Genomic DNA, 21,217 nt, shown 5'->3' on the forward strand with positions numbered 1-21,217 from the left:
GCTGGCTGTGCTTCGATGGGTGCCCAGCGACAGTAACTGCAGTCCCTCATGAAGGAATCAGAGGTGGAATTTTTCACCACTGATCCAAGAAGGCCTCTTAATGCCTTCTGTTCCCTCTGAGAGGCTGTAACAGGAAGTCATTTGGATGGGGTCAGTGACATTCAGGACTGGAACACACTGCCTGGGCCGCCACTTTACCAAATCACATTGCCTGTCCAGCACTGTGGTTCGTAACTTAACAGACCCACCTAAGGACTTTAATCTGGGAAGAGAGAGAAAGGGACACAAAGGAGGAGACATGACACATAAAATAATAATGGGAAACATTCTGCTCTTTTTTGATTCAGACTCCGTGTCTGTTCTGCACCCACATAAGAGGGCTACATGTTCAAAAGAGTCTGAGAAATACTGGGTTAAATGAAGTTAACCTCTAAGGAACTCATGTATACTGTGAAGGGGTTATAATGAAAAGTGCTTTTCAAACATATTCAACTACAAAAGTAAGGATTTCATAGGGACTGGGAAGTCCTGTTGCAGGGTGAGCCCTTAGGGATCCTGTGAAGATGAAAAGGTAAGGCCCAAAACAAAAAGTACCATCAGTTACTATCTTCAAAACTGCTGTGGTAGATCAAACAAGGTTATCATTCTGTACTCTCTGTACTTCAGCAAGGGTTCTATGGTATTTTTCCACTTGCTGGTCAAAGCTCCTGGAAGAGAACTCTGCCTGGAAAAAGTTTACTGGAGTCAGGAGGTACTTTAGTGCCAGGCCCCTTAACTCAGTAGTCAGAAAAGGGGCAGCCCTGCTGCTGGGAGACAAGGGAGCCATCCAAGTGCTCTGGTTCTTTGTGGTTGCTGGGCCATGATTGTCTCCACTGAGAATCAAGTAGGGCCCTAAACAAGTATCTTTAGTTTTTGGAGAGATAAACTCCTCATCTGTAGACTTTAACTGCACTGACAAGCCAAAAGGAGCAGTCACCACAGTTACCATCCCCTGAGACTCAGAGATAGGGACGACCCCACCCCATTCTTTGCTGTAGTGGTCTGGCAACAACTGCTTCTTGATTTGCAATGCACAGAAGGAGGGCTGCTTCTCAAGGTCCCTAAGCCTGGGACAAAGGTTCTCTTTCTTCATCGTCTTTGAGTCCCTGTCAGGCTGACATTGATCAGCATTTTCCTCAAGGGATTCAAACACAACACCCTGGGTTCTTGGCTTCTTTAGCCTCCTTTCTAGCAGCCAGAGGGAGCTCTGTTTTCTAGAGGAAGAACTCATGTATTGCTGCACAGAATCTGGAATTAGGGGCATAGAGAGCCTGGGGCTCAGGCTGTCCTGAAAGTAGTGCCTACAAGGCTGTTTACTGACAATGGGCATCACCTGGAAAGGCTTCAGTGCTGCCACAAAGGCACGAAGCTCAGAGTAGGAAGAATGGTCAGAGTAAGGGATGATGTGGATATCAGGGTGGGAGCGGTGGATCTTCCGGCTTGTGGGAAGGATAGCAATGGTAGGGTGGGTACGGTTCCAGTGCAGCATGGTGGAATAGCAGATCTCTGTGTGGTCCACGGCATGGATGCGGCCAGCATTCTCCTCCACTGAGAACACATCTGCCAGACCCAGCAGCTGCACCAACTCCAGGCGTCGAGGACTCAACACCACCCATGTCCGAAACTCCAGGGCCAGCTGCTCCAGCAGGGACTCCTTTCCCAGGCTGTAGAGTCCTAAGTTTTGTTAAAAGGATTAGAGGAAGTGAGAGGAGGAAGAGAATGAAACTATTGGGGAATCCTAATAAATCAACCAATGTTTAACAAAAATGCACAAAACTCACGGGCAGTCAGGGTGTATATCAGGGAGGCAGTGGCATTTGAGCTGTGATATATAAGAATGGTGGGGGCAGCATGCAGAATCCACTCATTCATTTAGTTCAGCAGAGAAAAGCATCTACCAAGTGTTAGGCAGTGTGAAGACAAAAAAAAAAAAAAAAAGTCCCAGTCCTCAAAGAGTATAATCTGCCACACCTATGTTTACTGCAGGATTATTCACAATCATAAAAAAATGGAAGTAATTTTAAGCGCCCTTCAACAGATAAATGGATAAGCAAAATGTGATACATTCATACACTGGAGTCCATAAAACACACTGTAAAGAACAATGATGAGTCTGCGAAATATATTGTAACATGGATGGATCTGGAGGACAGAATGCTGAGTGAAATAAGTCAATCACATAAGGATAAATATTGTATGATCCCACTTTTAAAAGAAGACAAGAATACACACACACAGAGAGACTAATGCTTACTAGTGTTTACCAGTGATGGGGAGGGAGAGGGGAAATCACTCCACATCAAAAGTGAATGGTTTGTCATAACTCATTAGATGGTTAAAGTCTTCAGAGTTTGGAAAGAGCACTGGATTAACTAATAATTATTTTGTTTTAGCATAAAATGCAGTAAACATTTAGGTGCTGTCTGGAATCTTCACATCACTCTGGTAAAGCATTGTACTCATTTCTGAAAGCACAACATTTTAAGTAATGGCTCTGTAAGTGTCTGTCATGGTCTCATGATACCAAATGACAGCCTTTTGTAACAAAGTGAGGCAGCATTGGAGTGATCACTGTAAAGCTTCCTATGATGTCATAAAAATAAGATCTACATGAGCAGACTTCCAAATATATTATTATGTTGTGCAAAAATGTATGGTAGAAAAGCAAGTCTGATCGCACCTATAGAATAAGGAAAACACTTTACACCAAATGCTTTTTAGACCAGATTCCCAATATACATTAGCCTTCCATCTTCTGGTTTTTCAAGCTGTGTATGTAAACATCAAACACATCCTTTCCAAAGACATCGTTTGCCCAGAGACACCAGAAAGGCTAGCAACTCCACAGCTTTGCTCTTCTGCCCCGAGGGACTGCAGAAGGAGGCCACTCATGAGGCAGCCACTCTGGGGTTTCAGAATGCGGTAGACGTCCATCGCTACTCTCTTCCCAACAAGCTGTGGTCCAGCCACCCACCCACTGATGAACACGAGAAGTAGCATCTTGCATGTGAGGAGTGGCCTGGGACTACCAGGCGGTGAGAACCCTGACTGAGCTGCCTGGAAGAACGGGTCAGAGTTAACCTGGCAAGGGAATGGGCTGGTGAACATTTTGTTTTTATTTATTTATTTTTGCAGTGTTCCTCCCTTTCCCCTCACACCCCTGGTAACCAACAAAGAAAATTTCCTTCCATATATAAACCTTTCCTTGCCTTTTTACAATAATGAACGAATACAGTATTTGTCCTTCTGTGATTGACTTATTTCACTCAGTAGGGTGGTGAACATTTTAAGAGGGTCACTTTGGGGTTATTAAAGTACAAAGAAGGGACTGGTGAGAAATGGCACTGGAGAGGTAAGCAAGGACCATAACAGAGGGCCTTGTTTGCCCTGCTAAGGAACTTGGTCTTAAGTGGAGCAGAGTTACTGAAGGTATGAAGCAGGAAAACGGCCTGGTCAGAACTGCACTTTGGGTAAGTCATATAGTGGTTCTGTGGAAGTCTGACATAAAGAGAACACAGCTACTGGAACTGAAGCCATTCCCAGTGGTCACCTTTAATCTAAGTAATAGATTGGCTTATAAAATAAACATCATCACCATGAGTACTGTGCTTCAAAAAATAATGCTAAATGGTCAACATTTACCCTAAAAAAACAAAGATGAGAAACTAAGGCAGGCCAGGGAAAGTGGATTAACAGAAACAGAACAAATAGAATGGAAATAATGACTGGAATAATAGAATGGAATGTTGACAGATTGTGAAAAATGTACCCAATATCATGGAACAATTTGTATAAAAATTGTTAAATGGGAACCTAATTTGCTGTGTAAACTTTCACCTAAAACACAATATTTAGAAGAAAAAAAAAAAAGCTAGAGGTAGAAAGACCAGTACAAAGGCTGTCATAGCAAGAGGGTAAACTTGAGTTGGAACTGACTCATGGCAGTGGGTTTGGTTTGGTTTGGTTTGGTTGAGGGACAGAGGAGCCCAAGTGGCACAGTGGTTAAGTGCTTAACTGCTAACAAAAAAATCAAAATGACAGTGGTTTGAACCCACCAGCTGCTCCATGGGAGAAAGATGTGGTAGTTTGTGTCCATAAAGATTGCAGCCTAGGAAATTGTATGGGGGTTTGAATTAATGCGGTGGCAAGCAGATTCTTTGTTTTGTTTTGTTTGTTTGTTTAATAGGGATATATTTCCAGAGCTAGATCACTAGGCCCTTCTTCCTAGTTCATTTTAGTCTGGAAGCTCTGTTAAAATCTGTTCAGTATCATTGTAACATACAAGCCTCCACAAGGGATAGGTGGTGCTGTGCATAAAGTACATTGGCTGGGAATGAAACCCAGGTCTCCTCATGGAAGGTGCAAATTCTACCACTGAACCATCATAAAATGAGCCAATGCACACCCTATAGATCACAACAGTCTGACTCACCACCAATCATGGGAAAGGCATAGGACTGGGCTGTGTTTTGTTCCGTTGTGTGTGGGGTTGCCGTGAGTTGGGGGCTGATTCGACAGCAGCTAAATATAACAATAGGTATAGAAAAAGGGAGTGGATTCAAGAATTATTTAGGAGGCAAAATGGGCAATATTGAATGATTAAATAGATACAAAGGAAAAGAACAGTAAGAATGCCTCCAAGATTTCTACCTAAGAAGATTGGGCTGATGGAGGTGAAGAGTGTCACTGATGGAGACTCAGAACTCAGGACAAAGAATAGGTCAAAAGATAGGATGATGACTTCAGTTCTGGATGTGTTATGTCTGAGGTATCTGTGGTATAGCTGGGGTAGATATCAAGTGGGGTAGATACCCTGTTTGAGGTGCAGGAGATAAACAGTTGTCCAATACAATAGAAGGGCCCAGTATGAGCAAAATTACAAAGCAGGGAAGCGCTGGTATATTTGTGGAATGGTGATTATTCTACTTGGACTGGACTACAGGGTAGTATATGAAAGAGCATAAAGAAAAATGAAGTACTAGGCCAAAAACCTTAGCCTGGGCCAGATAAAGGAGGATTCTGGGTGAAAGAACAAAAAGTCTGTAGGTTACAAGAGAAAAGAAAGACTCCTGCTCCTAGGAAGAACATGATCAGAGCAGGCCTTTAGAGAAAAGATAATGCAGCAGCAGTGTTACTCAATGGTTTGAATAAGAATCTGGAAGCAGAAGTTAGAAGGCGCAATATTTACATAGAAAGAAATGAAAACCTAAATTTGGGTAATGCTTTTGGTAATGGAAGAAACGGATGTTGTTTAATAGTTATTTTCAGACCTTTTCTGAAGGTCTGTTTCAAGTCCACAAGCAGATTGTGTACTCCTGAAAATAATTTTTGTTTCTTTTATACATAGCTTATTCCTGACCATAGTTCAGAATCTCATCTTTGGGCACAAATGTAAAACTGATTTTCTTTTCTCTTTCCTTATTTCCACCATCCTCCTCCTCCCCTTTTACGTCCTTTACATTGTAAGCCCGCAAAGTCAGAGACCATATTTTTATTGATCTTTCTATCCTCAGAGCCCATCAGAATACTTGGCATATTGTTGCTGTTGTTAAGTACTGTTGAGTCAGTTCCGACTCATGTACAACAGAATGAAATACTGCCCAGTCATGTGCCATCCTCACAGTCTTGCTATGTCTGAGCCCACTGTTGCAGCCATGGTGCCAATCAATTTCCTTGACGGTCTTCCTCTTTTTCACTAACGCTTTACTTTACCAAGCATGATGTCCTTCTCCAGGGACCGGTCCCTACTGAAAATATGTCCAAAGTACATCAGATGAAGTCTTGCCATGCTTGTTTCTAAGAACCATTCTGGCTATACTTGTTCCAAGACAGATTTGTCTTCTGGCAGTCCAAGGAATATTTAATATTCTTCGCCAACACCATAATTCAAATGCATCAATCATTTTTCAATCTTTTGTATTCATTGTCCAGCTTTCACATTAATATGAGGAAGGTGAAAATACCATGGCTAGATCAGTTGAACCTTAATCATCATCGCTTTATAACACTTGCTGGGTTTTTTTTTTCAATTTTTATTGTGATTTGGGTGAAAATTTACAGAGCAAATTCATTTTCCATACAGCAGTTCATACACATTTTGCTTCATGACACTGACTACAATCCCCACAATGTAACAGCCCTCTTCCCACTTCCTCCCTGTAGTTACTTCTTCCCTATGTCCTTCTTTCCTATGCATTCCTGCCCCGAGCCATTTCCCTGTGCAAATACTATCCTTCGGTTCTCCCATGATTGACTGTTCTAAGGAGTGCACCTACCTGGTGTAAATGTTCACCCTATATGCCTATTCTATTGTCTGGCTGGAAGCCACAGGAGTGAGTTAAATTCCAGGCCTGAAGGTTAACTAGGGGCCATACTTTCAGGGGTCTCACCAGACTCTATCAGACCAGTAAACCTGATCTCTTTTATGATTTTGAGTTTTGTTCCACATTGTTCTTCCACTCTATCTAGGATCTCCTGCACTGATCCCTTTCCAAGTGTTTGACAGTGGTAGCCAGGCACCATCTAGTTCTTCTGGTCTCATGGTCTTATAGGCTGAGGTTCGCATGGTCCACTAGTGCTTTGGACTAATTGTTTCCATGTCTTTGGTTTTCTTCATTCTTCTTTGCTCTGGATGAGGAGAGACCAATTGTTGCATCTAGATGGCCGCTTGCAAGCTTTTAAGACCCCAGTCGCTACTTACCAAAGCAGGATGTAGAATGCCTTTGTGTAGTACGTTATGCCCTTTGAGCTTGATGTCCCCCATGACCATGGTCCCGAGTCCACAGGTCCAACAACTTGCTCCATTAGGGTGGCTGATTGTGCCTAAGAAGTTATCATAACTTTGCCCCGCTAGTTCTAGTTATATTGACATTCTTAGAACACATACAAATACATATGTAGAAATATCATCTGCCAGCCTTATACATGGTCATGGATACATTATTCCCTTTGCCTAGACAAACTTTATCATTCAGCCTGTCTACCCATCTATTTACCCATAGATTGTTTGTTATCACTGATAATGCAGTATTGTATATGTAAAAGTGTTTGTTGTATGTTCTGTACCTCTTGTGTACCTCTCTGTGCCTTTTCCTTAGTGTTATTGTATCGGTTATTCAATCTGGTGTATTGCCTTTCCCTTCACCCAAGTCAATACTTGTCTCTTACTTATCTAGCAATTTTCCCTCCTCTCCCCTGATAACCAACAAAGAAAGTTTCCTTCCATATATAAACTTTTCCTTGACCTTTCACAATAGTGAACTAATATAATATTGTCCTTCTGTGATTGACTTATTTCACTCAGCATAATGTTCTCCATGTTATGTGGTTTTTCATGCTTTATAACACTTTCAAGAGATCTTTTGCAGTAATTTGCCTAATGTAGTATGTTGTTTGATTTCTTGACTGCTGCATCCATGGGCATTAACTATGGATCCAAGTAAAATGAAATCCATGGTTTCTCTGCTTCAGCCAAGAGCCATCTGACATCAGCAATGATATCATTCCACATACTCTTCCGAATCCAGCTGGAATTTCTGGCGATTCCTTGTTGATGCACTGCTGCAATCATTTTAGAATTATCTTCAGCAGAATTTTGTGTGTGATATTAGGCTCACTTCCAAACGTCTTGACACAGATGAGTGAGCAACGCCAACATTGCATCTGTTTGTTGAAACACCTCAACAGGTATTCATCAAGTCCTGGAGCCTTGTTTTCTCCCAATACCTCCAGTGCAGCTTGGACTTCTTCCTTCAGTGCTATCAGTTCTTGATCATATATTGCCTCCTGAAATAGCTAAATGTTGACCAATTCTTTTTGGTACAGTGACTGTATATTCCTCTCACTTTCTCTTGATGCTTCCTATTTTGTTCAATATTTTGCCCATAGAATCCTTCAATATTGCAACTCAAGACTTGAATTTTTCACTCAGTTCTTGAGATATGCCAAGTGTATTCTTCCCTTTTGGTTTTCTAACTCCAGGTCCTTGCACATTTCACTAATATTTTACTTTGTCTTCTTGAACCACTCTTTGAAATATGTTCTTTTACTTAATTATTTCTTCCATTCACTTTAGCTACTCTATGTTCAAGAGCAAGTTTCAGAGTCTCTTCTGACATCTATTTTCATCTTTACAATCTGTTTAACAACTTTTTTCTTTCTTCATGTATGATGTCCTTGATGTCATCCCACAACTCATCTGGTCTTCGGTCACTAGTATCCAATGCATCAAATCTATTCTTGAGATGATCTCTAAATGTAGGTGTGATATAATCAAGGTCATATTTTGCTCTCGTGGACTTTTAATTGTCTTCAGCTTCAACTTGAACTTGCATATGAGCAATTGATTGTCTGTTCCAAGTCAGGCCCTGGTCTTGTTTTGGCTGAAGACATTGAGTTTCTCCATCACCTCTTTACATAGATGTAGTCAATCTGATCCCTGTGTATTCCATCTGGCAAAGTCCATGTGTACAGCTGCTGTTTATGTTGTTGAAAAAAGCTATTTATGATGAATAAGATGTTGGTCTTGCAAAATTCTATCATGTGATCTCTGGTGTCATTTCTATCACCAAGGCCATATTTTCCAAGTACTGATGATTATTCTTTGTTTCCAACTTTCACATTCCAATCACCAGTAATGATTACTACATCTTTATGGCACGTTTGATCAATTTCATAATGCAGAAGTTGGTAAAAATCTTCAATTTCCTTGTTTTTGGCTTTGGTGGCTGGTGTGTAAATTTGAATAATAGTAGCATTAACTGGCCTTGCCTGTATGCATATAGCTATTATCCTACCACTGACAGCACTGTACTTCAGGATACCTTTTGAAACATTCTTTGTGATGATGAATGTGACATCATTCCTCTTCAATTTGTTAGTCCCGGCATAGTAGTAGATCATATGACTGTCTGATTCAAAATGGCCAAAGCCAGCCCACTTCAGCTCATTAATGCCTAGGATGGGAGCTCTGGTGGTATAGTGCCTAGGATATTATTTTTTTTTGCGTGTATTCCACTTCATTTTTGACAACTTCCAATTTTCCTACATTCATACTTTTTATATTCCACATTCTGATTATTAATGGAGGTTTGCAGCTGTTTCTTCCCATTTTGAGGCATGCCACATGAGCAAACAGAGGTCCCAAAAGCTTTACTCTATCCATGTCATTAAGGTCGACTCTACTTTGAGGAGTCAGCTCTTCCCCAGTCATATTTTGAGTGCCTTTTGACCCAAGAGGCTCATTTTCTGGCATTATATCAATGTTTCAGGACTACTCATAAAGTTTTCTAGTAATATGTCAGACACCATTTTCCTGTTATCCATAAGGTTTTCACTGGCCAATTCTTTGAGAAATGGATGGCCTATCACTGACAGCACTGTACTTCAGGATACTTTTTGAAACATTCTTTGTGATGATGAATGCAACATCATTCCTCTTCAATTTGTCAGTCCCGGCACAGTAGATCATATGACTGTCTGATTCAAAATAGCCAAAGTCAGCCAATTTCAGCTCATTAATGCCTAGGATGGGAGCTTCTTCTACTCCAGGTCTTTCTTCCTAGTCTGTCTTAATCTGTCTAATGTCCTAGATATTAGTGAGCTAAAATGAACTGGTATGGGCCATTTAAAATCTGACAATCATATAGTCTAGTATGCTGGGAATAACAAATTGAAGAGGAATGTTGTTACATTCATCATCAAAAAAACACTTCAAGATATTTCCTGAAGTAAAACGTCGTCAGTGATAGGGTAATATCCATACACCTACAATAAACTCTAATTAATTTGACTATCATTCAAATTTATGCACCAACTACTAACTGCAAAGATGAAGAAATGAAAGATTTTTACCACCTTCTGCAGTCTGAAATTGACTGATCTGACACATAACTAAAAATCAAACTCACTGCCATCGAGTCGGATCCGATTCACAGTGACTCCTCCTTGGGTTTCTGAGGTGGTATCATTATGGAAGTAGGTTGCCCAATCTTCCTTCTGAGGAATGGCTGGTGGATTTGAACGACCAGGCTTCTGGTTAGCAGTCAAATGCCTTAGGCACTACACCACCAGAGATCTGACATATAGTAGAGGCTTATTAAATATTTTCAAAATTAATTAAGCCCCTACTACAGCACTGCTGTGCTCTGACTGTGTAAATTCTTCATTGAAAAGCCTAAGACTACTTAAGACTGATATTTCTTTCTTTTTAAATATTTATTTCTGGCAAAAATATACACAGCAGATCATATACCCACTGAACAATGTCTACAGGTACTGTTCAGTGACATTGATTAGTCTACTCATAGGACTGGTATTTCTCCTCAATGACTGATAAGCATTCAAGCAATCCTGAGAGTAGGGGCTATTTCTTAATCAATCTGTAGTCATCCTGAAAGGCTATACAATTTTCAATGCTTTTTTTTAACCCCACTTTGAAACTCCTTTCAGAGTTGGGGCATAGCCTCTTAAAATATTCATAATGATGACAAATCTTTTTCCTCTTGACTTGTGATAATTTTAGAAACAGCAAAAAATAATTTAGAACTAAATCTACTATATTTTTTAAATAAAAAAATTGAGTTTCATAAACTACCTCAAAAGACAGCTCCAAAAGTAGAGTATGAAAAATGTTTTGTACCTTTGTAGAATAACAATAACAGGCATGCTGCTGTTTTTTCAAAGTATCTAATTTAAAGCACAACACACGTTTAAATCCTATGTTCTAATATATGTAATTCATTTATATAACAAGTATTGTGAATGCCTCTGTCAGGCATTAATCTAGGCATTTGGGATATATCCATAAATAAAACAAAGAGCCCCATCATGGAGCTTACATTCTAGCAAAGGGAGAAAAACAATAAAAACAGAATACAGTAAATAAATAAATGATGTAATATATTGTAAGGCGATAAGTGCAATCATGTCCCTCTTCTTCTTAAAACCCTCAACAGCTCTTTGAACTAAAAGCAATGGTTTTAATTGAATCAAGTTCAAAATGGCTTACAAGTAGTCTTTGGTCTAGTCCCACCATTCTCTCCTTCACTTCCTGTGCTCCTGTCTCACTGGCTGCTGCTTCTCAATAACATAAACATAAAAGTTCTTTCTCACCTTCATCCATATTCTCAAGGAATTTACAGCTGTGTGTGTCATAGGGGAAATGTGTATGTGCAGCAATGCATTTAAAAAACTAGATAGAGTATATTGGAAGGTGATGAGTGCTGTGAAAAAAGAGAAAGTAGAACTGGATCAGGAGTTAGGAATGTGGAGGTGGTGATGATAGGCAGGTGGCTTTACATAAGGTGGTCAGGGTAGGCTTCATGGAGGAGGTGAGATCTATGCAAAGACTTGAAAGAGGTAGAAGCTTCAAAGAAGCTAGATTCACTGGCAATGGGTGAGAAAAAGGAAAAGGAACCACTCACCAATTTTTATGTTATGTTCTGGGTACTTTCGAATGAGCTCGATAATCTGGCGGGTAGCTTCTTGTTGGGAAGGAAGAACTAGGGCTGGGTTGCAATTGGTGTTATCTAGGTACAGCGTATGGATCTGCTTCCCCAATCTCAGTGCTGGCTCCTTTAGCATGGACGGTGTATATCGAAAATCACCTGGAAGAATATAAAGAGGGGTAGAGGATTGCTTGGGAATCCCTATAATAGCTTCTGCCCTACAGAGTCTCAGGATTTGGTCAGGAACAGTCTCAGGATATGGGAAAGGAATAGTCCCTGATCAAGGAAGTATTAGAGAAGAGAGTCGGTAGTCACTGTGTTACCACAGAGGTAAAAGTCAAAAGAACAGAAGACAAGCTTCGCCCAACCTCAACAACAGATGGGCATCTGTTTACTGGCCTGTGGAAAAACTATCACCTGGTTAGGCAGTGGACTTCTTTGTGTATATCTTCTTTATGGAAATTTCCTCATTCCTCTTTCATTTTTTAAGTATACAAGTGGGAAATTGATTGAGAAAGAATCACTGTTCTTAGATGAAGCTAGATGATCTCTTGCTTCTATTGTGAGTTAAGACTGCTCAAGAAAAGTAGTGGGAAGGTGGGAGGGACCCCTCAAGACCCACCTGTGTAGAGGATGGTTCCAAAGTATCCTTCAAAGAGAAACATGACAGAGCCAGGGCAGTGATTGGCATCCATGAGGGTTACAGTCATGGTCTCTCGCCCAATTTCATCTAGAGGCAGTACGTGGCTCTCACCAACCTCCAGGGCTCGGATCCACTGCTTAGATACCTGAGGAAACAGCTGGTAATCCCAGTGACCACAGACTCTCCTCCTTCACACTTCCCTGGATCAGGGACTATCCCTTTCCCAAATCAGGGAAAGCTGACCAAATCTTGAGAATCCCTGGAGTAGAGGCTATAATGGGGGACCTCAAGCAATAAGTCCTTCCTCTTCCCTCTTTCCACCCTACCCTTTGTACAAGAGTTCAGAAAACAGTGTAGTTAGTGATTCCCAAGCTTTCCTAATTTTACTTGATTTTTAAAATTACAGCCAGATTTCTAAGACCTGCACCAACCATATCTACTGAATCAGACAGGGTGTCCTGGAGAAGAGCTGCATGAAGAATCTGCACATTTAACCAGCACACTAGTTGGATTCTTAAGGAGCTCTGGTTGTGTGGTGGTTAAGGCATTTGGCTGCTAACCAAAAGGCTGATGGTTTCAACCCATCAGACGCTCTGGGGAAGATGAGACAGTCTGCTTCCCTAAGATTCACAGCCTTGGAAACGGAAACCCAATGGGGCAACTACTCTGTCCTAAAACGGTGGCTATGAGTTTTAATTGACTCGATGGCAATGAGTTTTGTCCCTACTCGGTTAGGCTCCAAGGCTGTGACACATATTCCCTCCCTCTAAGGTCTCAGCCCTTGAGATCGGAGTCCCCCCCAGATGCCTGGCCCAGCTCTTTGGAGACTGATTCCAGCCACTCATACCTGTAGGCGCCGATGCAAGAGGTGGGCAGTGATTGGGGAGCAGTACAGGGGCCGGGCCCAGGTGCTAGACAAGCCCACGGTGTGGTCCGAGTGTAAATGGGACAAGAAGAAAAGTTGCGCGGAACCTGCCCGGCGCAGGCTCCAAAAGTCCACAGCGATGGGCGTATGGGGTATCAGGACCCCGTTCATGATGACGGGGTTGGAGAATTACCAGTGGGGTCTTATGGGGACAGGGCTCTTGTGTGAGGCTTCCACAACGCCGCCCAGAAAAAAGTCATCCTGGGGCAGGAACAGAGCTAGGGATCCTAAGGGAAAGCCAGACCAGTGGAGGAAGAATTTACTAGAGGATAGAAAAAAGGAAGCAGCCGTGCCCCTGAAGGGTTAGGGTGGGATCCCAAGTCGCGGAAGACAGTCGACAGACCGCCACTCCCAACTGCGCGGGAACAAGGTTACAACCCCGGCACTCAAAGCGCGCGCTCCTGGGCGGAGACAGGCAGAAATAACCGATTTCCGATTCCCCCCCCCCCCGATGGAGCCGCGCGGCTGCGCCTTGAGGTGAAAGGTTGGGGGAAGGGCACCCTAAGGTCAGGATCTAGGCTCAGCTCGGCGCTCGCTGGGAGAAGTTGAATGGCAGCTGTTCTGTGTAGTTTCTTGGCAAAGAGGCGGAACTTCCGGAGAAAGCCTGATTGGGCCTACGGTGACGACAACCACGCGGAGGCGCAAGAGAGGCTGGAATTGAGGTGGGAGGGGTCTGCAGGCATTTGTCCATGGGTTTGGAAATCGGGCGGAGGGCCGAGAGGTCTTGGTGGTGGCAGAGGACTATGGGCGGAGCGACCTAGCTTGGAGGTCGGGGGAAGGGATTGAAGAGCCTGAAGTGGGGCTTTCTGGGGAGAACACAGGGTTAAGTGCCGAGGACCAGGTTCGGGCCTTGGGGTAGCCAAGGCCGGAGCTGACTCACAGCTTTAGTCTTCTGAGCGGACGTTTTCTTTACGCAGGTTCCCACATCAAGGACTGGAAGGAGCACGAGTTACCTAGGTAGGAACTGTGGGAGCTATTCCGTGAGTGTTCGAGAAGATGCCGTACCTTGGCTCGGAGGACGTGGTGAAAGAGTTGAAGAAGGCTTTGTGTAATCCTCATATTCAGGCTGATAGGCTACGCTACCGGAATGTCATCCAGCGAGTGATTAGGTATCGCCTGACTTTCTTAGCCTCCTAGCTTCCCCACTGCAGTCCCCATCAGAGTTCTTTACCACAGGCCAAATAGAGTGAGTAAATGAACTTTCATACATGGCCTTATTATGATTTGATTTTCATCTTGTTTCTCTGGAGTGCTATCGCAGGCGTCCTTGTGGGATTTCTTTTACTCACCTGGGTGATTTCATTCGTATGACAGCCTTCGACAATTACACTTGCTGTATAAGAAGGACTCTTGGATCCATAATATATGTAGTCCAGACCTCCTTTCTTAGCTTCTAACTCAACTCTCACTGCCATAGAGTTGATCCCGACTCATAGCGACCCCTCCTTGGGTTTCCAAGGCAGTATCACTACGGAAGTAGATTGCCCCATCTTCCTTACTACGAGTGGCTGGTGGATTTGAACCACCAGCCTTTTGGTTAGCAGTCAAATGCCTTAGGCAATACGCCACCAGAGCTCCCAGACTCTCATATTCGATTACCTGCTTGGTATTTCCACCTGTATAGCAGATCAAAACTAAAAACCACACCCTTTACCATCAAGTCAATTCTGACCCATAGAGACCCTGTTGGATGGAATGCAGTTGCCCCAAAGGGTTTCCAAGGCTGTAACCTTTATTGAAGCAGACTGCCACATCTTTTTCCTGTGGAGTAGTGGGTTTGAACTGCTGACTTTTCTGTTAGCAGCTAGGCATTTAAACCACTGTGCCACCAGGGCTTCTTAGCTTATCAAACATATGTCCAAAATAGCTCCTATGTCCATCCCTCCTCCCCAAACATGCTCTTCAGCATATATTTGTCTTGAATGTCACCATCAAGTCAACCAAGCCATAAAGAAACTTGGGAGTCAACTTTGATGACAGTTGGTTCTTCTCATATCACATGGTATGGATTCATAGATCTCTTTTTTATTGGCACTGCTGTTCTGGTTCAGGCCTTCATTACCAAGGCGATTGCAGTAGCTTACCAGTAGGTCACCTTGCATTCTCATTACAGTCAGAATAATTTTCTTGGTATGTAAAGCTGAATACTTTGTTGCCTATAGCTGTGGTTCTCACACAGTGTGCACGAAAGTCTTCTGGGATGCTTTTTGAAGAATAGAAATATTTTTGGTAGGGTGAGGTAGAACCCAGATTTCTGCATTTTTAACAAACATTCCAACTGATTCTAATAGGAGACCAGTGAATGAACAGAATAAAGTCCAAGCTTCTTATCTCAGCACCCAAGAAACATCTAACCTAATTCAACCACTTACTTATAGACTCTCAAAAGAAAACCATTCTTGCTCTTGTCTACATCCCTCATGACGTGAATCACAACCTCTCTTATCACGTCTGCCTAGTGAGATCCTGCTCATTCAACCAAAGTATTGTTTCCTCTGTGAACCTTTGTTGACTTCCTGCAGTATCAGTCCTCTGGATTCCCCCTGCACTTTGTATATTACTTTTGTTAAAATACTGTACCATCTTGTGTAATTAGGGATGGTCTTGTCTGGCTTTTTACTAGACTTTGAGCTCCTAGCAGTCTGAGACCATTCCACCTTCAAGACATATATCCCTGGAATAGAAAAGCTCAATTTCACTGGAATATTCTAGTGGTTCAATAAGTGTTTGTTGAATATGATAGAAAGAGAATGTTTATTGTGGGCCCAAGATATAAAGTATTGTGTAATGTAATAGACAAGGTTAGGCTTGGTTGCTTTCCTCTAAGAGATCACAGAGTGATTAGATAAGCAAGGCATGTGTAAATAAAACTTCCTCTGGTAGATTGGGGATTTTGTATTTTACTTCTTCTGTCATGTGTCTTGTTTTCAGGCATATGACTCAGGGATTGGACGTGTCCAGTGTTTTCATGGAAATGGTGAAGGCCAGTGCCACTGTAGATATTGTTCAAAAGAAGTTGGTTTATTTGTACATGTGTACATATGCTCCCCTGAAACCAGATCTGGCTCTCCTTGCCATCAATACACTGTGCAAAGACTGCTCGGACCCCAACCCGATGGTCCGAGGGCTAGCACTACGAAGCATGTGTAGCCTCAGGTGAGTATCCTCTTCCTCTGCTCCTTCCTCAGTGGCTGATTAATTCAGGAGGACCTGGGCCAAGTGTTTAATGAGGCCAGTTTATTTGATTTCCTTAATACTTGGGGAAACATGATTGTACCCTAAACTCAGATTTTGTGCCATTGTTTTGGGTTAATAAATCATATCATAGTTTTGTTAAAGGCAGTTTTCTATTCTCACTCTTGGTGATAGTTTTGTATTCTCACTCTTGGTGAAATAGTCCTTGGTTTTGGTCAAAAATTTCTAGACACAGTTATGTACATATCTTTTGTACTGCTTTTGTAAGGAGCCCTGGTGGTGCAATGGTTAAGTACTTGGCTGCTAACAAAGAGGTTTGTGGTTCTCTGTGGGAGAAAGATGTGGCATTCTGCTTCCGTAAAGATTACAGCCAGCCTTGGAAACCCTACAAGGTGATTCTGCTCTGGCCTATATGGTCACTATGAGTCAGAATCAACTTGACAGCAACAGGTTTGGATTTTTCGGTTTGGTACTGTCTTTGCAGCATTATTTCAATTGAAAAGGCAAATTATGACTTTTTGAGTTTAACAGAACCTTTCTCTTAATTCTTCATAAACTGAGAGATGCACATTCAGACATCCACTAAATCCTCTGTTAAGTATAATACATGTTGATTTATGTCAAAACTAGTATTTCAGCAACTGGCTACTCTAGTATTTGTTGTTTAGGATGCCTGGTGTGCAGGAATATATCCAACAGCCTATTCTCAATGGTCTACGGGATAAGGCTTCATATGTCAGGAGGGTGGCAGTCCTTGGCTGTGCCAAAATGCATAATCTTCATGGAGACTCTGAAGTGGGTAAGTTTCAGTGTAACCCATCATGATCAGTATTCATTTGAGTCTCTATAATGTATATGACTTTGTAAAAGATTATGTAGCTTTGGTAGAAAATATAATACATGTGTCTTTAAGGAGGATGCATGACTCTGACATTTTCTGAGATTAAAGAAGTCCTTTCTTCTAGGCCCATTGAGTTCCTTCGCATTAGTTATATAGATCAGGCTGGAGGTGAGGATTTGTTGTGGTCTACTTTGTTATTGCCTTTGTCATTTTGTCTTTTTGTAAAAGCCTAGTTATTACTCTGGCTCTGGTGCTTTGATACTGAAGCGTTTTTCCTTCACCCAAGATCTTTGTTCTCTTTTGTAGATGGTACCCTGGTAAATGAGTTATACAGTTTGTTGCGTGACCAGGATCCAATTGTGGTTGTGAACTGCCTGAGGTCTCTAGAGGAAATTCTGAAGCATGAAGGGGGCGTTGTCATCAATAAGCCCATTGCCCATCATCTCTTAAATCGGTTCGGATACCTCAGTGCTCTTTTTATTGTGGGATCTGCATCCTGGTGGGATCTTATTGATATGTAGAATTAAGAAGAGGTCTTGAACAACTTTTTTTTTTTTTTTTAATTTTTATTGTAATTTGGGTGAAAGTTTATAGAACAAATTCACTTTCCATACAGCAGTTTATACACATTTTGTCTCATGACATTGACTGCAATTCCCTACAGTGTAACAGCTCTCTTCCTACTTCTTCCTGTAGTTACCTCTTCCCTGTGTCCTTCCCTCCCCTGCACTCCCACCCCACCCCCAGCCCCCAGCTGTCACCCTATGCAAATACTGCTCTTCTGTTCTCCCACTATTGATCTATTGCTCCAAGGAGTATATCTACCTGATATAAATGTTCACCCATATGCCTGTCTTTTGTTTGGCTGGAAGCCACAGGAGTGAGTTCAATTCCAAACCTGAAGGGTAGCTAGGCCTATAGTCTCAGGGGTCTCACCAGGCTCGATCAGACCAGCAAACCTGGTCTTTTTTTTTTTTTTATGATTTTGTGTTTTGTTCCACTTTGTTCTCCCACTCTACCCAGAGTCTTTTAACAACTTTTGAGAGAGAGAATATAAAGTGAACTGTAACAATTAGCTGTGGTGATAGGTTCTACCCTCCTCTACAGCAATTCTGTCCCCAAAACTAAGCCATTTATGCTGCCTTAAAATGTAGAGACTCTGGATCCAGGTATGCTGATCATGTCTTTGGTCTTAGATGAGTGTGCATTTGTATGATCAGCTTATCTTGACATTAAAGCCTATTTTATGTAAACTTTAAATAGTACAAAAAAAGATTAATTTATGGTGGAGCCTATTTTTAAGAATTCTCCCCTTGTTAGGATGTACAGCCAACTGGTGATATGACAGTAGCATGGAGATGGTCTTCATTTTGTTGCTAAAACAATGTTTTTGTTTTCTGTTTTGGATAGAATGTCAAAACTGGACCAGTGGGGCCAGGGTGAAGTATTGAATTTTCTGCTACGCTACCAGCCCCGCAGTGAGGAGGAGCTGTTTGACATTCTCAATCTATTAGATAACTTTCTCAAGAGTAGTAGTCCAGGTGTGGTGATGGGGGCCACCAAACTCTTTCTGATCTTGGCCAAAAACTTTCCTCATGTACAAAAGGATGTGCTTGTACGGGTCAAGGGACCTTTGCTTGCTGCATGTTCTTCAGAGAGCCGCGAGCTCTGTTTTGCTGCCCTCTGCCATGTACGCCAGATCTTGCATAGTTTGCCAGGTCACTTTAGCAGCCATTACAAGAAGTTTTTTTGCTCCTACTCGGAGCCCCACTACATCAAACTGCAGAAGGTGGAAGTGCTGTGTGAGCTGGTAAACGATGAGAATGTGCAGCAGGTGTTGGAAGAGCTTCGAGGGTACTGCACTGATGTGTCTGCTGACTTTGCACAGGCTGCCATCTTTGCCATAGGTAGGTATCTGCTGCTTTTCCTTCTTGAGTGCCTAGACCAACCAGTTAGGGAGCTGTGGCCAGAGGAATCCTAGAGAGTAAAAGGGAATGAATCTTGCTTCAGAGACAAGGTGCCCTGAACCCAAGACTTGGGTCAGTGACTACAGACATGGACAGAGGGAGTTTTTGTTGTTGTTAAGATTGGGCTTGCCATAATTCCTAGGATATAAAGTACAGTTGTCTTCATTTTTAATTAATTTAAGCTATAACACTTAGAATTTATATTTCCTTTTGTGGTCTACTATCCAAAATGCTTTCTTGTGTTATACCACAGTCTTGTGGGCTACTCAAGACAAGAGGACAAGATTTAACATCATTTTACAGATGAAGAAATGCAGAAACAAAAATGATTATTGATTTGCCCAAAGGTCATATAATTCTGGAACTGGGACTGGAACTCAGCCCTCCTAACTCAAAGCCTGATACCAATTCACCAGTTATTTATTGAGCTTCAACTATAGGCTATGTATTGTGCTGTGTATAGGCTAATACAGAATAAATCCTAAATCTAAAGACATTTTCCTACTACTCTGCCTAGAATTTGAGGCTGGAGCGCATCATAAAACAAAAGCATCTGGGGAGCTAAGCTGTGAAGGTCTGCAAGTAGAGAAGGAAGAGGAACCCTTATATCTGGAATAAACTGGCGTTATTTGTAAGGAGCTCTGGTGGCCCCCTAGAGCCAGGAAAGGGAGGGAGCAGGAGAGGCCAGGGACCTCAGGAGCAGCAGGATCCAGGTAAAGGAGAGGGAGGCAAGGCTACGCCCCAGCCGCCTAGAGCCAGGAAAGGGGGGAGTGGCCAAGGACCACAAAGTGGCAGGTTCCAGGTAGGAATTAGGTAAGGGGAGGGCCCAGAGGTTTCCAGCAGCTAAGGGAGACAAACTTGTCTGTCAGTTTGTCATCCTGTGGGGCTTATACGTTGCTGTGAGGCTTGAGGCTGTACCACTGGTGTTTCAGACGCAAGCACAGTTGCACATGGTACACAGGTTTCAACACAGCTTACAGACTGAGACAGACTAAGAAGAAGGAGGAGGCCATCTATTTCTCAAAAATTGGCCAGGGAAAACCTTATGAATAGCAGAGAAACACTGTCTGATATATTACTGGGTAACTTTATGAATAGCTTGGAAACACTGTCTGACACAGTGCAGGAAGATGAGCTCCTTGGGTCGGAAGGCACTCAAAATAATACTGGGAAAGAGCTGCTTCATCAGAGTAGAACCAACTTTAATAATATGGATAAAGCAAGTCTTCTAGGACCTCCATGTGCTGACATGGCACAACTCAAATTGAGGAGAAACAGCTGCAAACATCCATTAATCAGAACATGGAATGTACAGATATGAATCTAGGAAAATTGGAAGTTGTCAGAAATAAAATGGAATGCATAAAGATTGATATCCTAGGCATTAGTGAGCTGAAATGGATGGGTTTTGGGCATTTTGAATCAGACAACCATATGATCTACTATGCCAGGAATAACAAATTGGAGAGGAATGGCATGGCATTCATCATCAGAAAGGATGTTTCAAGATCTGTCCTGAAGTACAATGCTGTCAGTGATAGGATAATTTCATACGTCTACAAGGAAGACTCGCTACTACTTCTACTATTCAAATTTATGCTCCAACCACCAAAGCCAAAGATGAGGAAATTGAAGATTTTTATCGACTTCTGCAGTCTGAAATTGACCGAACATGCAATCAAGATGTGTTGCTTACAAAGATGAACCCTTTTCTACATATAGTACTGCGTTGTCAGTGAAGGCAAACATGGGTATATGGGTGGATTGATGAGTGGACAGGCTGAACTAACAGGTATGTCTGTGAAGTAGGGAGTGTACCCAAGAACATGTATAGGGTTGGCAGACAACTGTCCTATAAGTTTATGTGTATGATCTGAATTCCCAGGTGTACAGTAGAGCTGACAAGAGGCAAGGTGGTAGTCACTGCTTGGTCATAGCCAGCTACCCAGAGGGACTGAGTAGTTGAACCTGTGGGCTCAGGACCATAGTCGCAGGGGACATCAAGCTCTATTGGCATACTACACCAAACATTGTTCCACGTCCTGCTTTGGTGAGTAGCAACTGGGATCTTAAAAGCTTGCAAGCTGCCATCTAGATGCAACGATGGGTCTCTCCTCATCCAGAGCAAAGAAGAATGAAGAAAACCAAAAATTCATGGAT

General features: G+C 42.3%; 2 protein-coding genes across 2 annotated transcripts in view; one reads left to right on the forward strand and one right to left on the reverse strand.

Moving 5' to 3' along the window:
• Positions 1–628: 628 nt before the first annotated feature.
• Positions 629–13,165, reverse strand: DCLRE1B (DNA cross-link repair 1B). Its single transcript, XM_007950335.1, has 4 exons — positions 12,977–13,165; positions 12,109–12,274; positions 11,463–11,645; positions 629–1,713 (listed from the first exon to the last, which is right to left on the reverse strand). Exons 1-4 carry the CDS (start codon positions 13,163–13,165, stop codon positions 629–631), a joined length of 1,623 nt encoding a protein of 540 aa, XP_007948526.1.
• Positions 13,166–14,050: 885 nt separating this feature from the next.
• The window catches only part of AP4B1 (adaptor related protein complex 4 subunit beta 1), a 15,609-nt gene continuing 8,442 nt past the window's right edge, over positions 14,051–21,217 (forward strand). The window contains exons 1-5 of the mRNA XM_007948994.2: positions 14,051–14,163; positions 15,986–16,210; positions 16,918–17,048; positions 17,397–17,544; positions 18,501–18,997. Coding sequence (XP_007947185.1) covers positions 14,051–14,163; positions 15,986–16,210; positions 16,918–17,048; positions 17,397–17,544; positions 18,501–18,997 — 1,114 coding nt within the window. The remainder of the gene's footprint in view (positions 14,164–15,985; positions 16,211–16,917; positions 17,049–17,396; positions 17,545–18,500; positions 18,998–21,217) is intronic.

This window comes from Orycteropus afer, unplaced genomic scaffold (assembly GCF_000298275.1).
Source record: "Orycteropus afer afer isolate SDZICR_OR568_19922 unplaced genomic scaffold, OryAfe1.0 scaffold00010, whole genome shotgun sequence".
In the NCBI taxonomy this organism is placed as follows: Eukaryota; Metazoa; Chordata; class Mammalia; order Tubulidentata; family Orycteropodidae; genus Orycteropus; species Orycteropus afer.

Bases quoted from the DNA above. Each gene is read 5' to 3' on its own strand.
- DCLRE1B (XM_007950335.1), bottom strand. From the start codon at position 13,165: ATGAACGGGGTCCTGATACCCCATACGCCCATCGCTGTGGACTTTTGG. The intron at 12,275-12,976 runs GTATGAGTGGCT...CTGTTTCCTCAG, and splicing joins TCTTGCATCGGCGCCTACAG to GTATCTAAGCAGTGGATCCG. The intron at 11,646-12,108 runs GTGGGTCTTGAG...ATATTCTTCCAG, and splicing joins TGGAACCATCCTCTACACAG to GTGATTTTCGATATACACCG.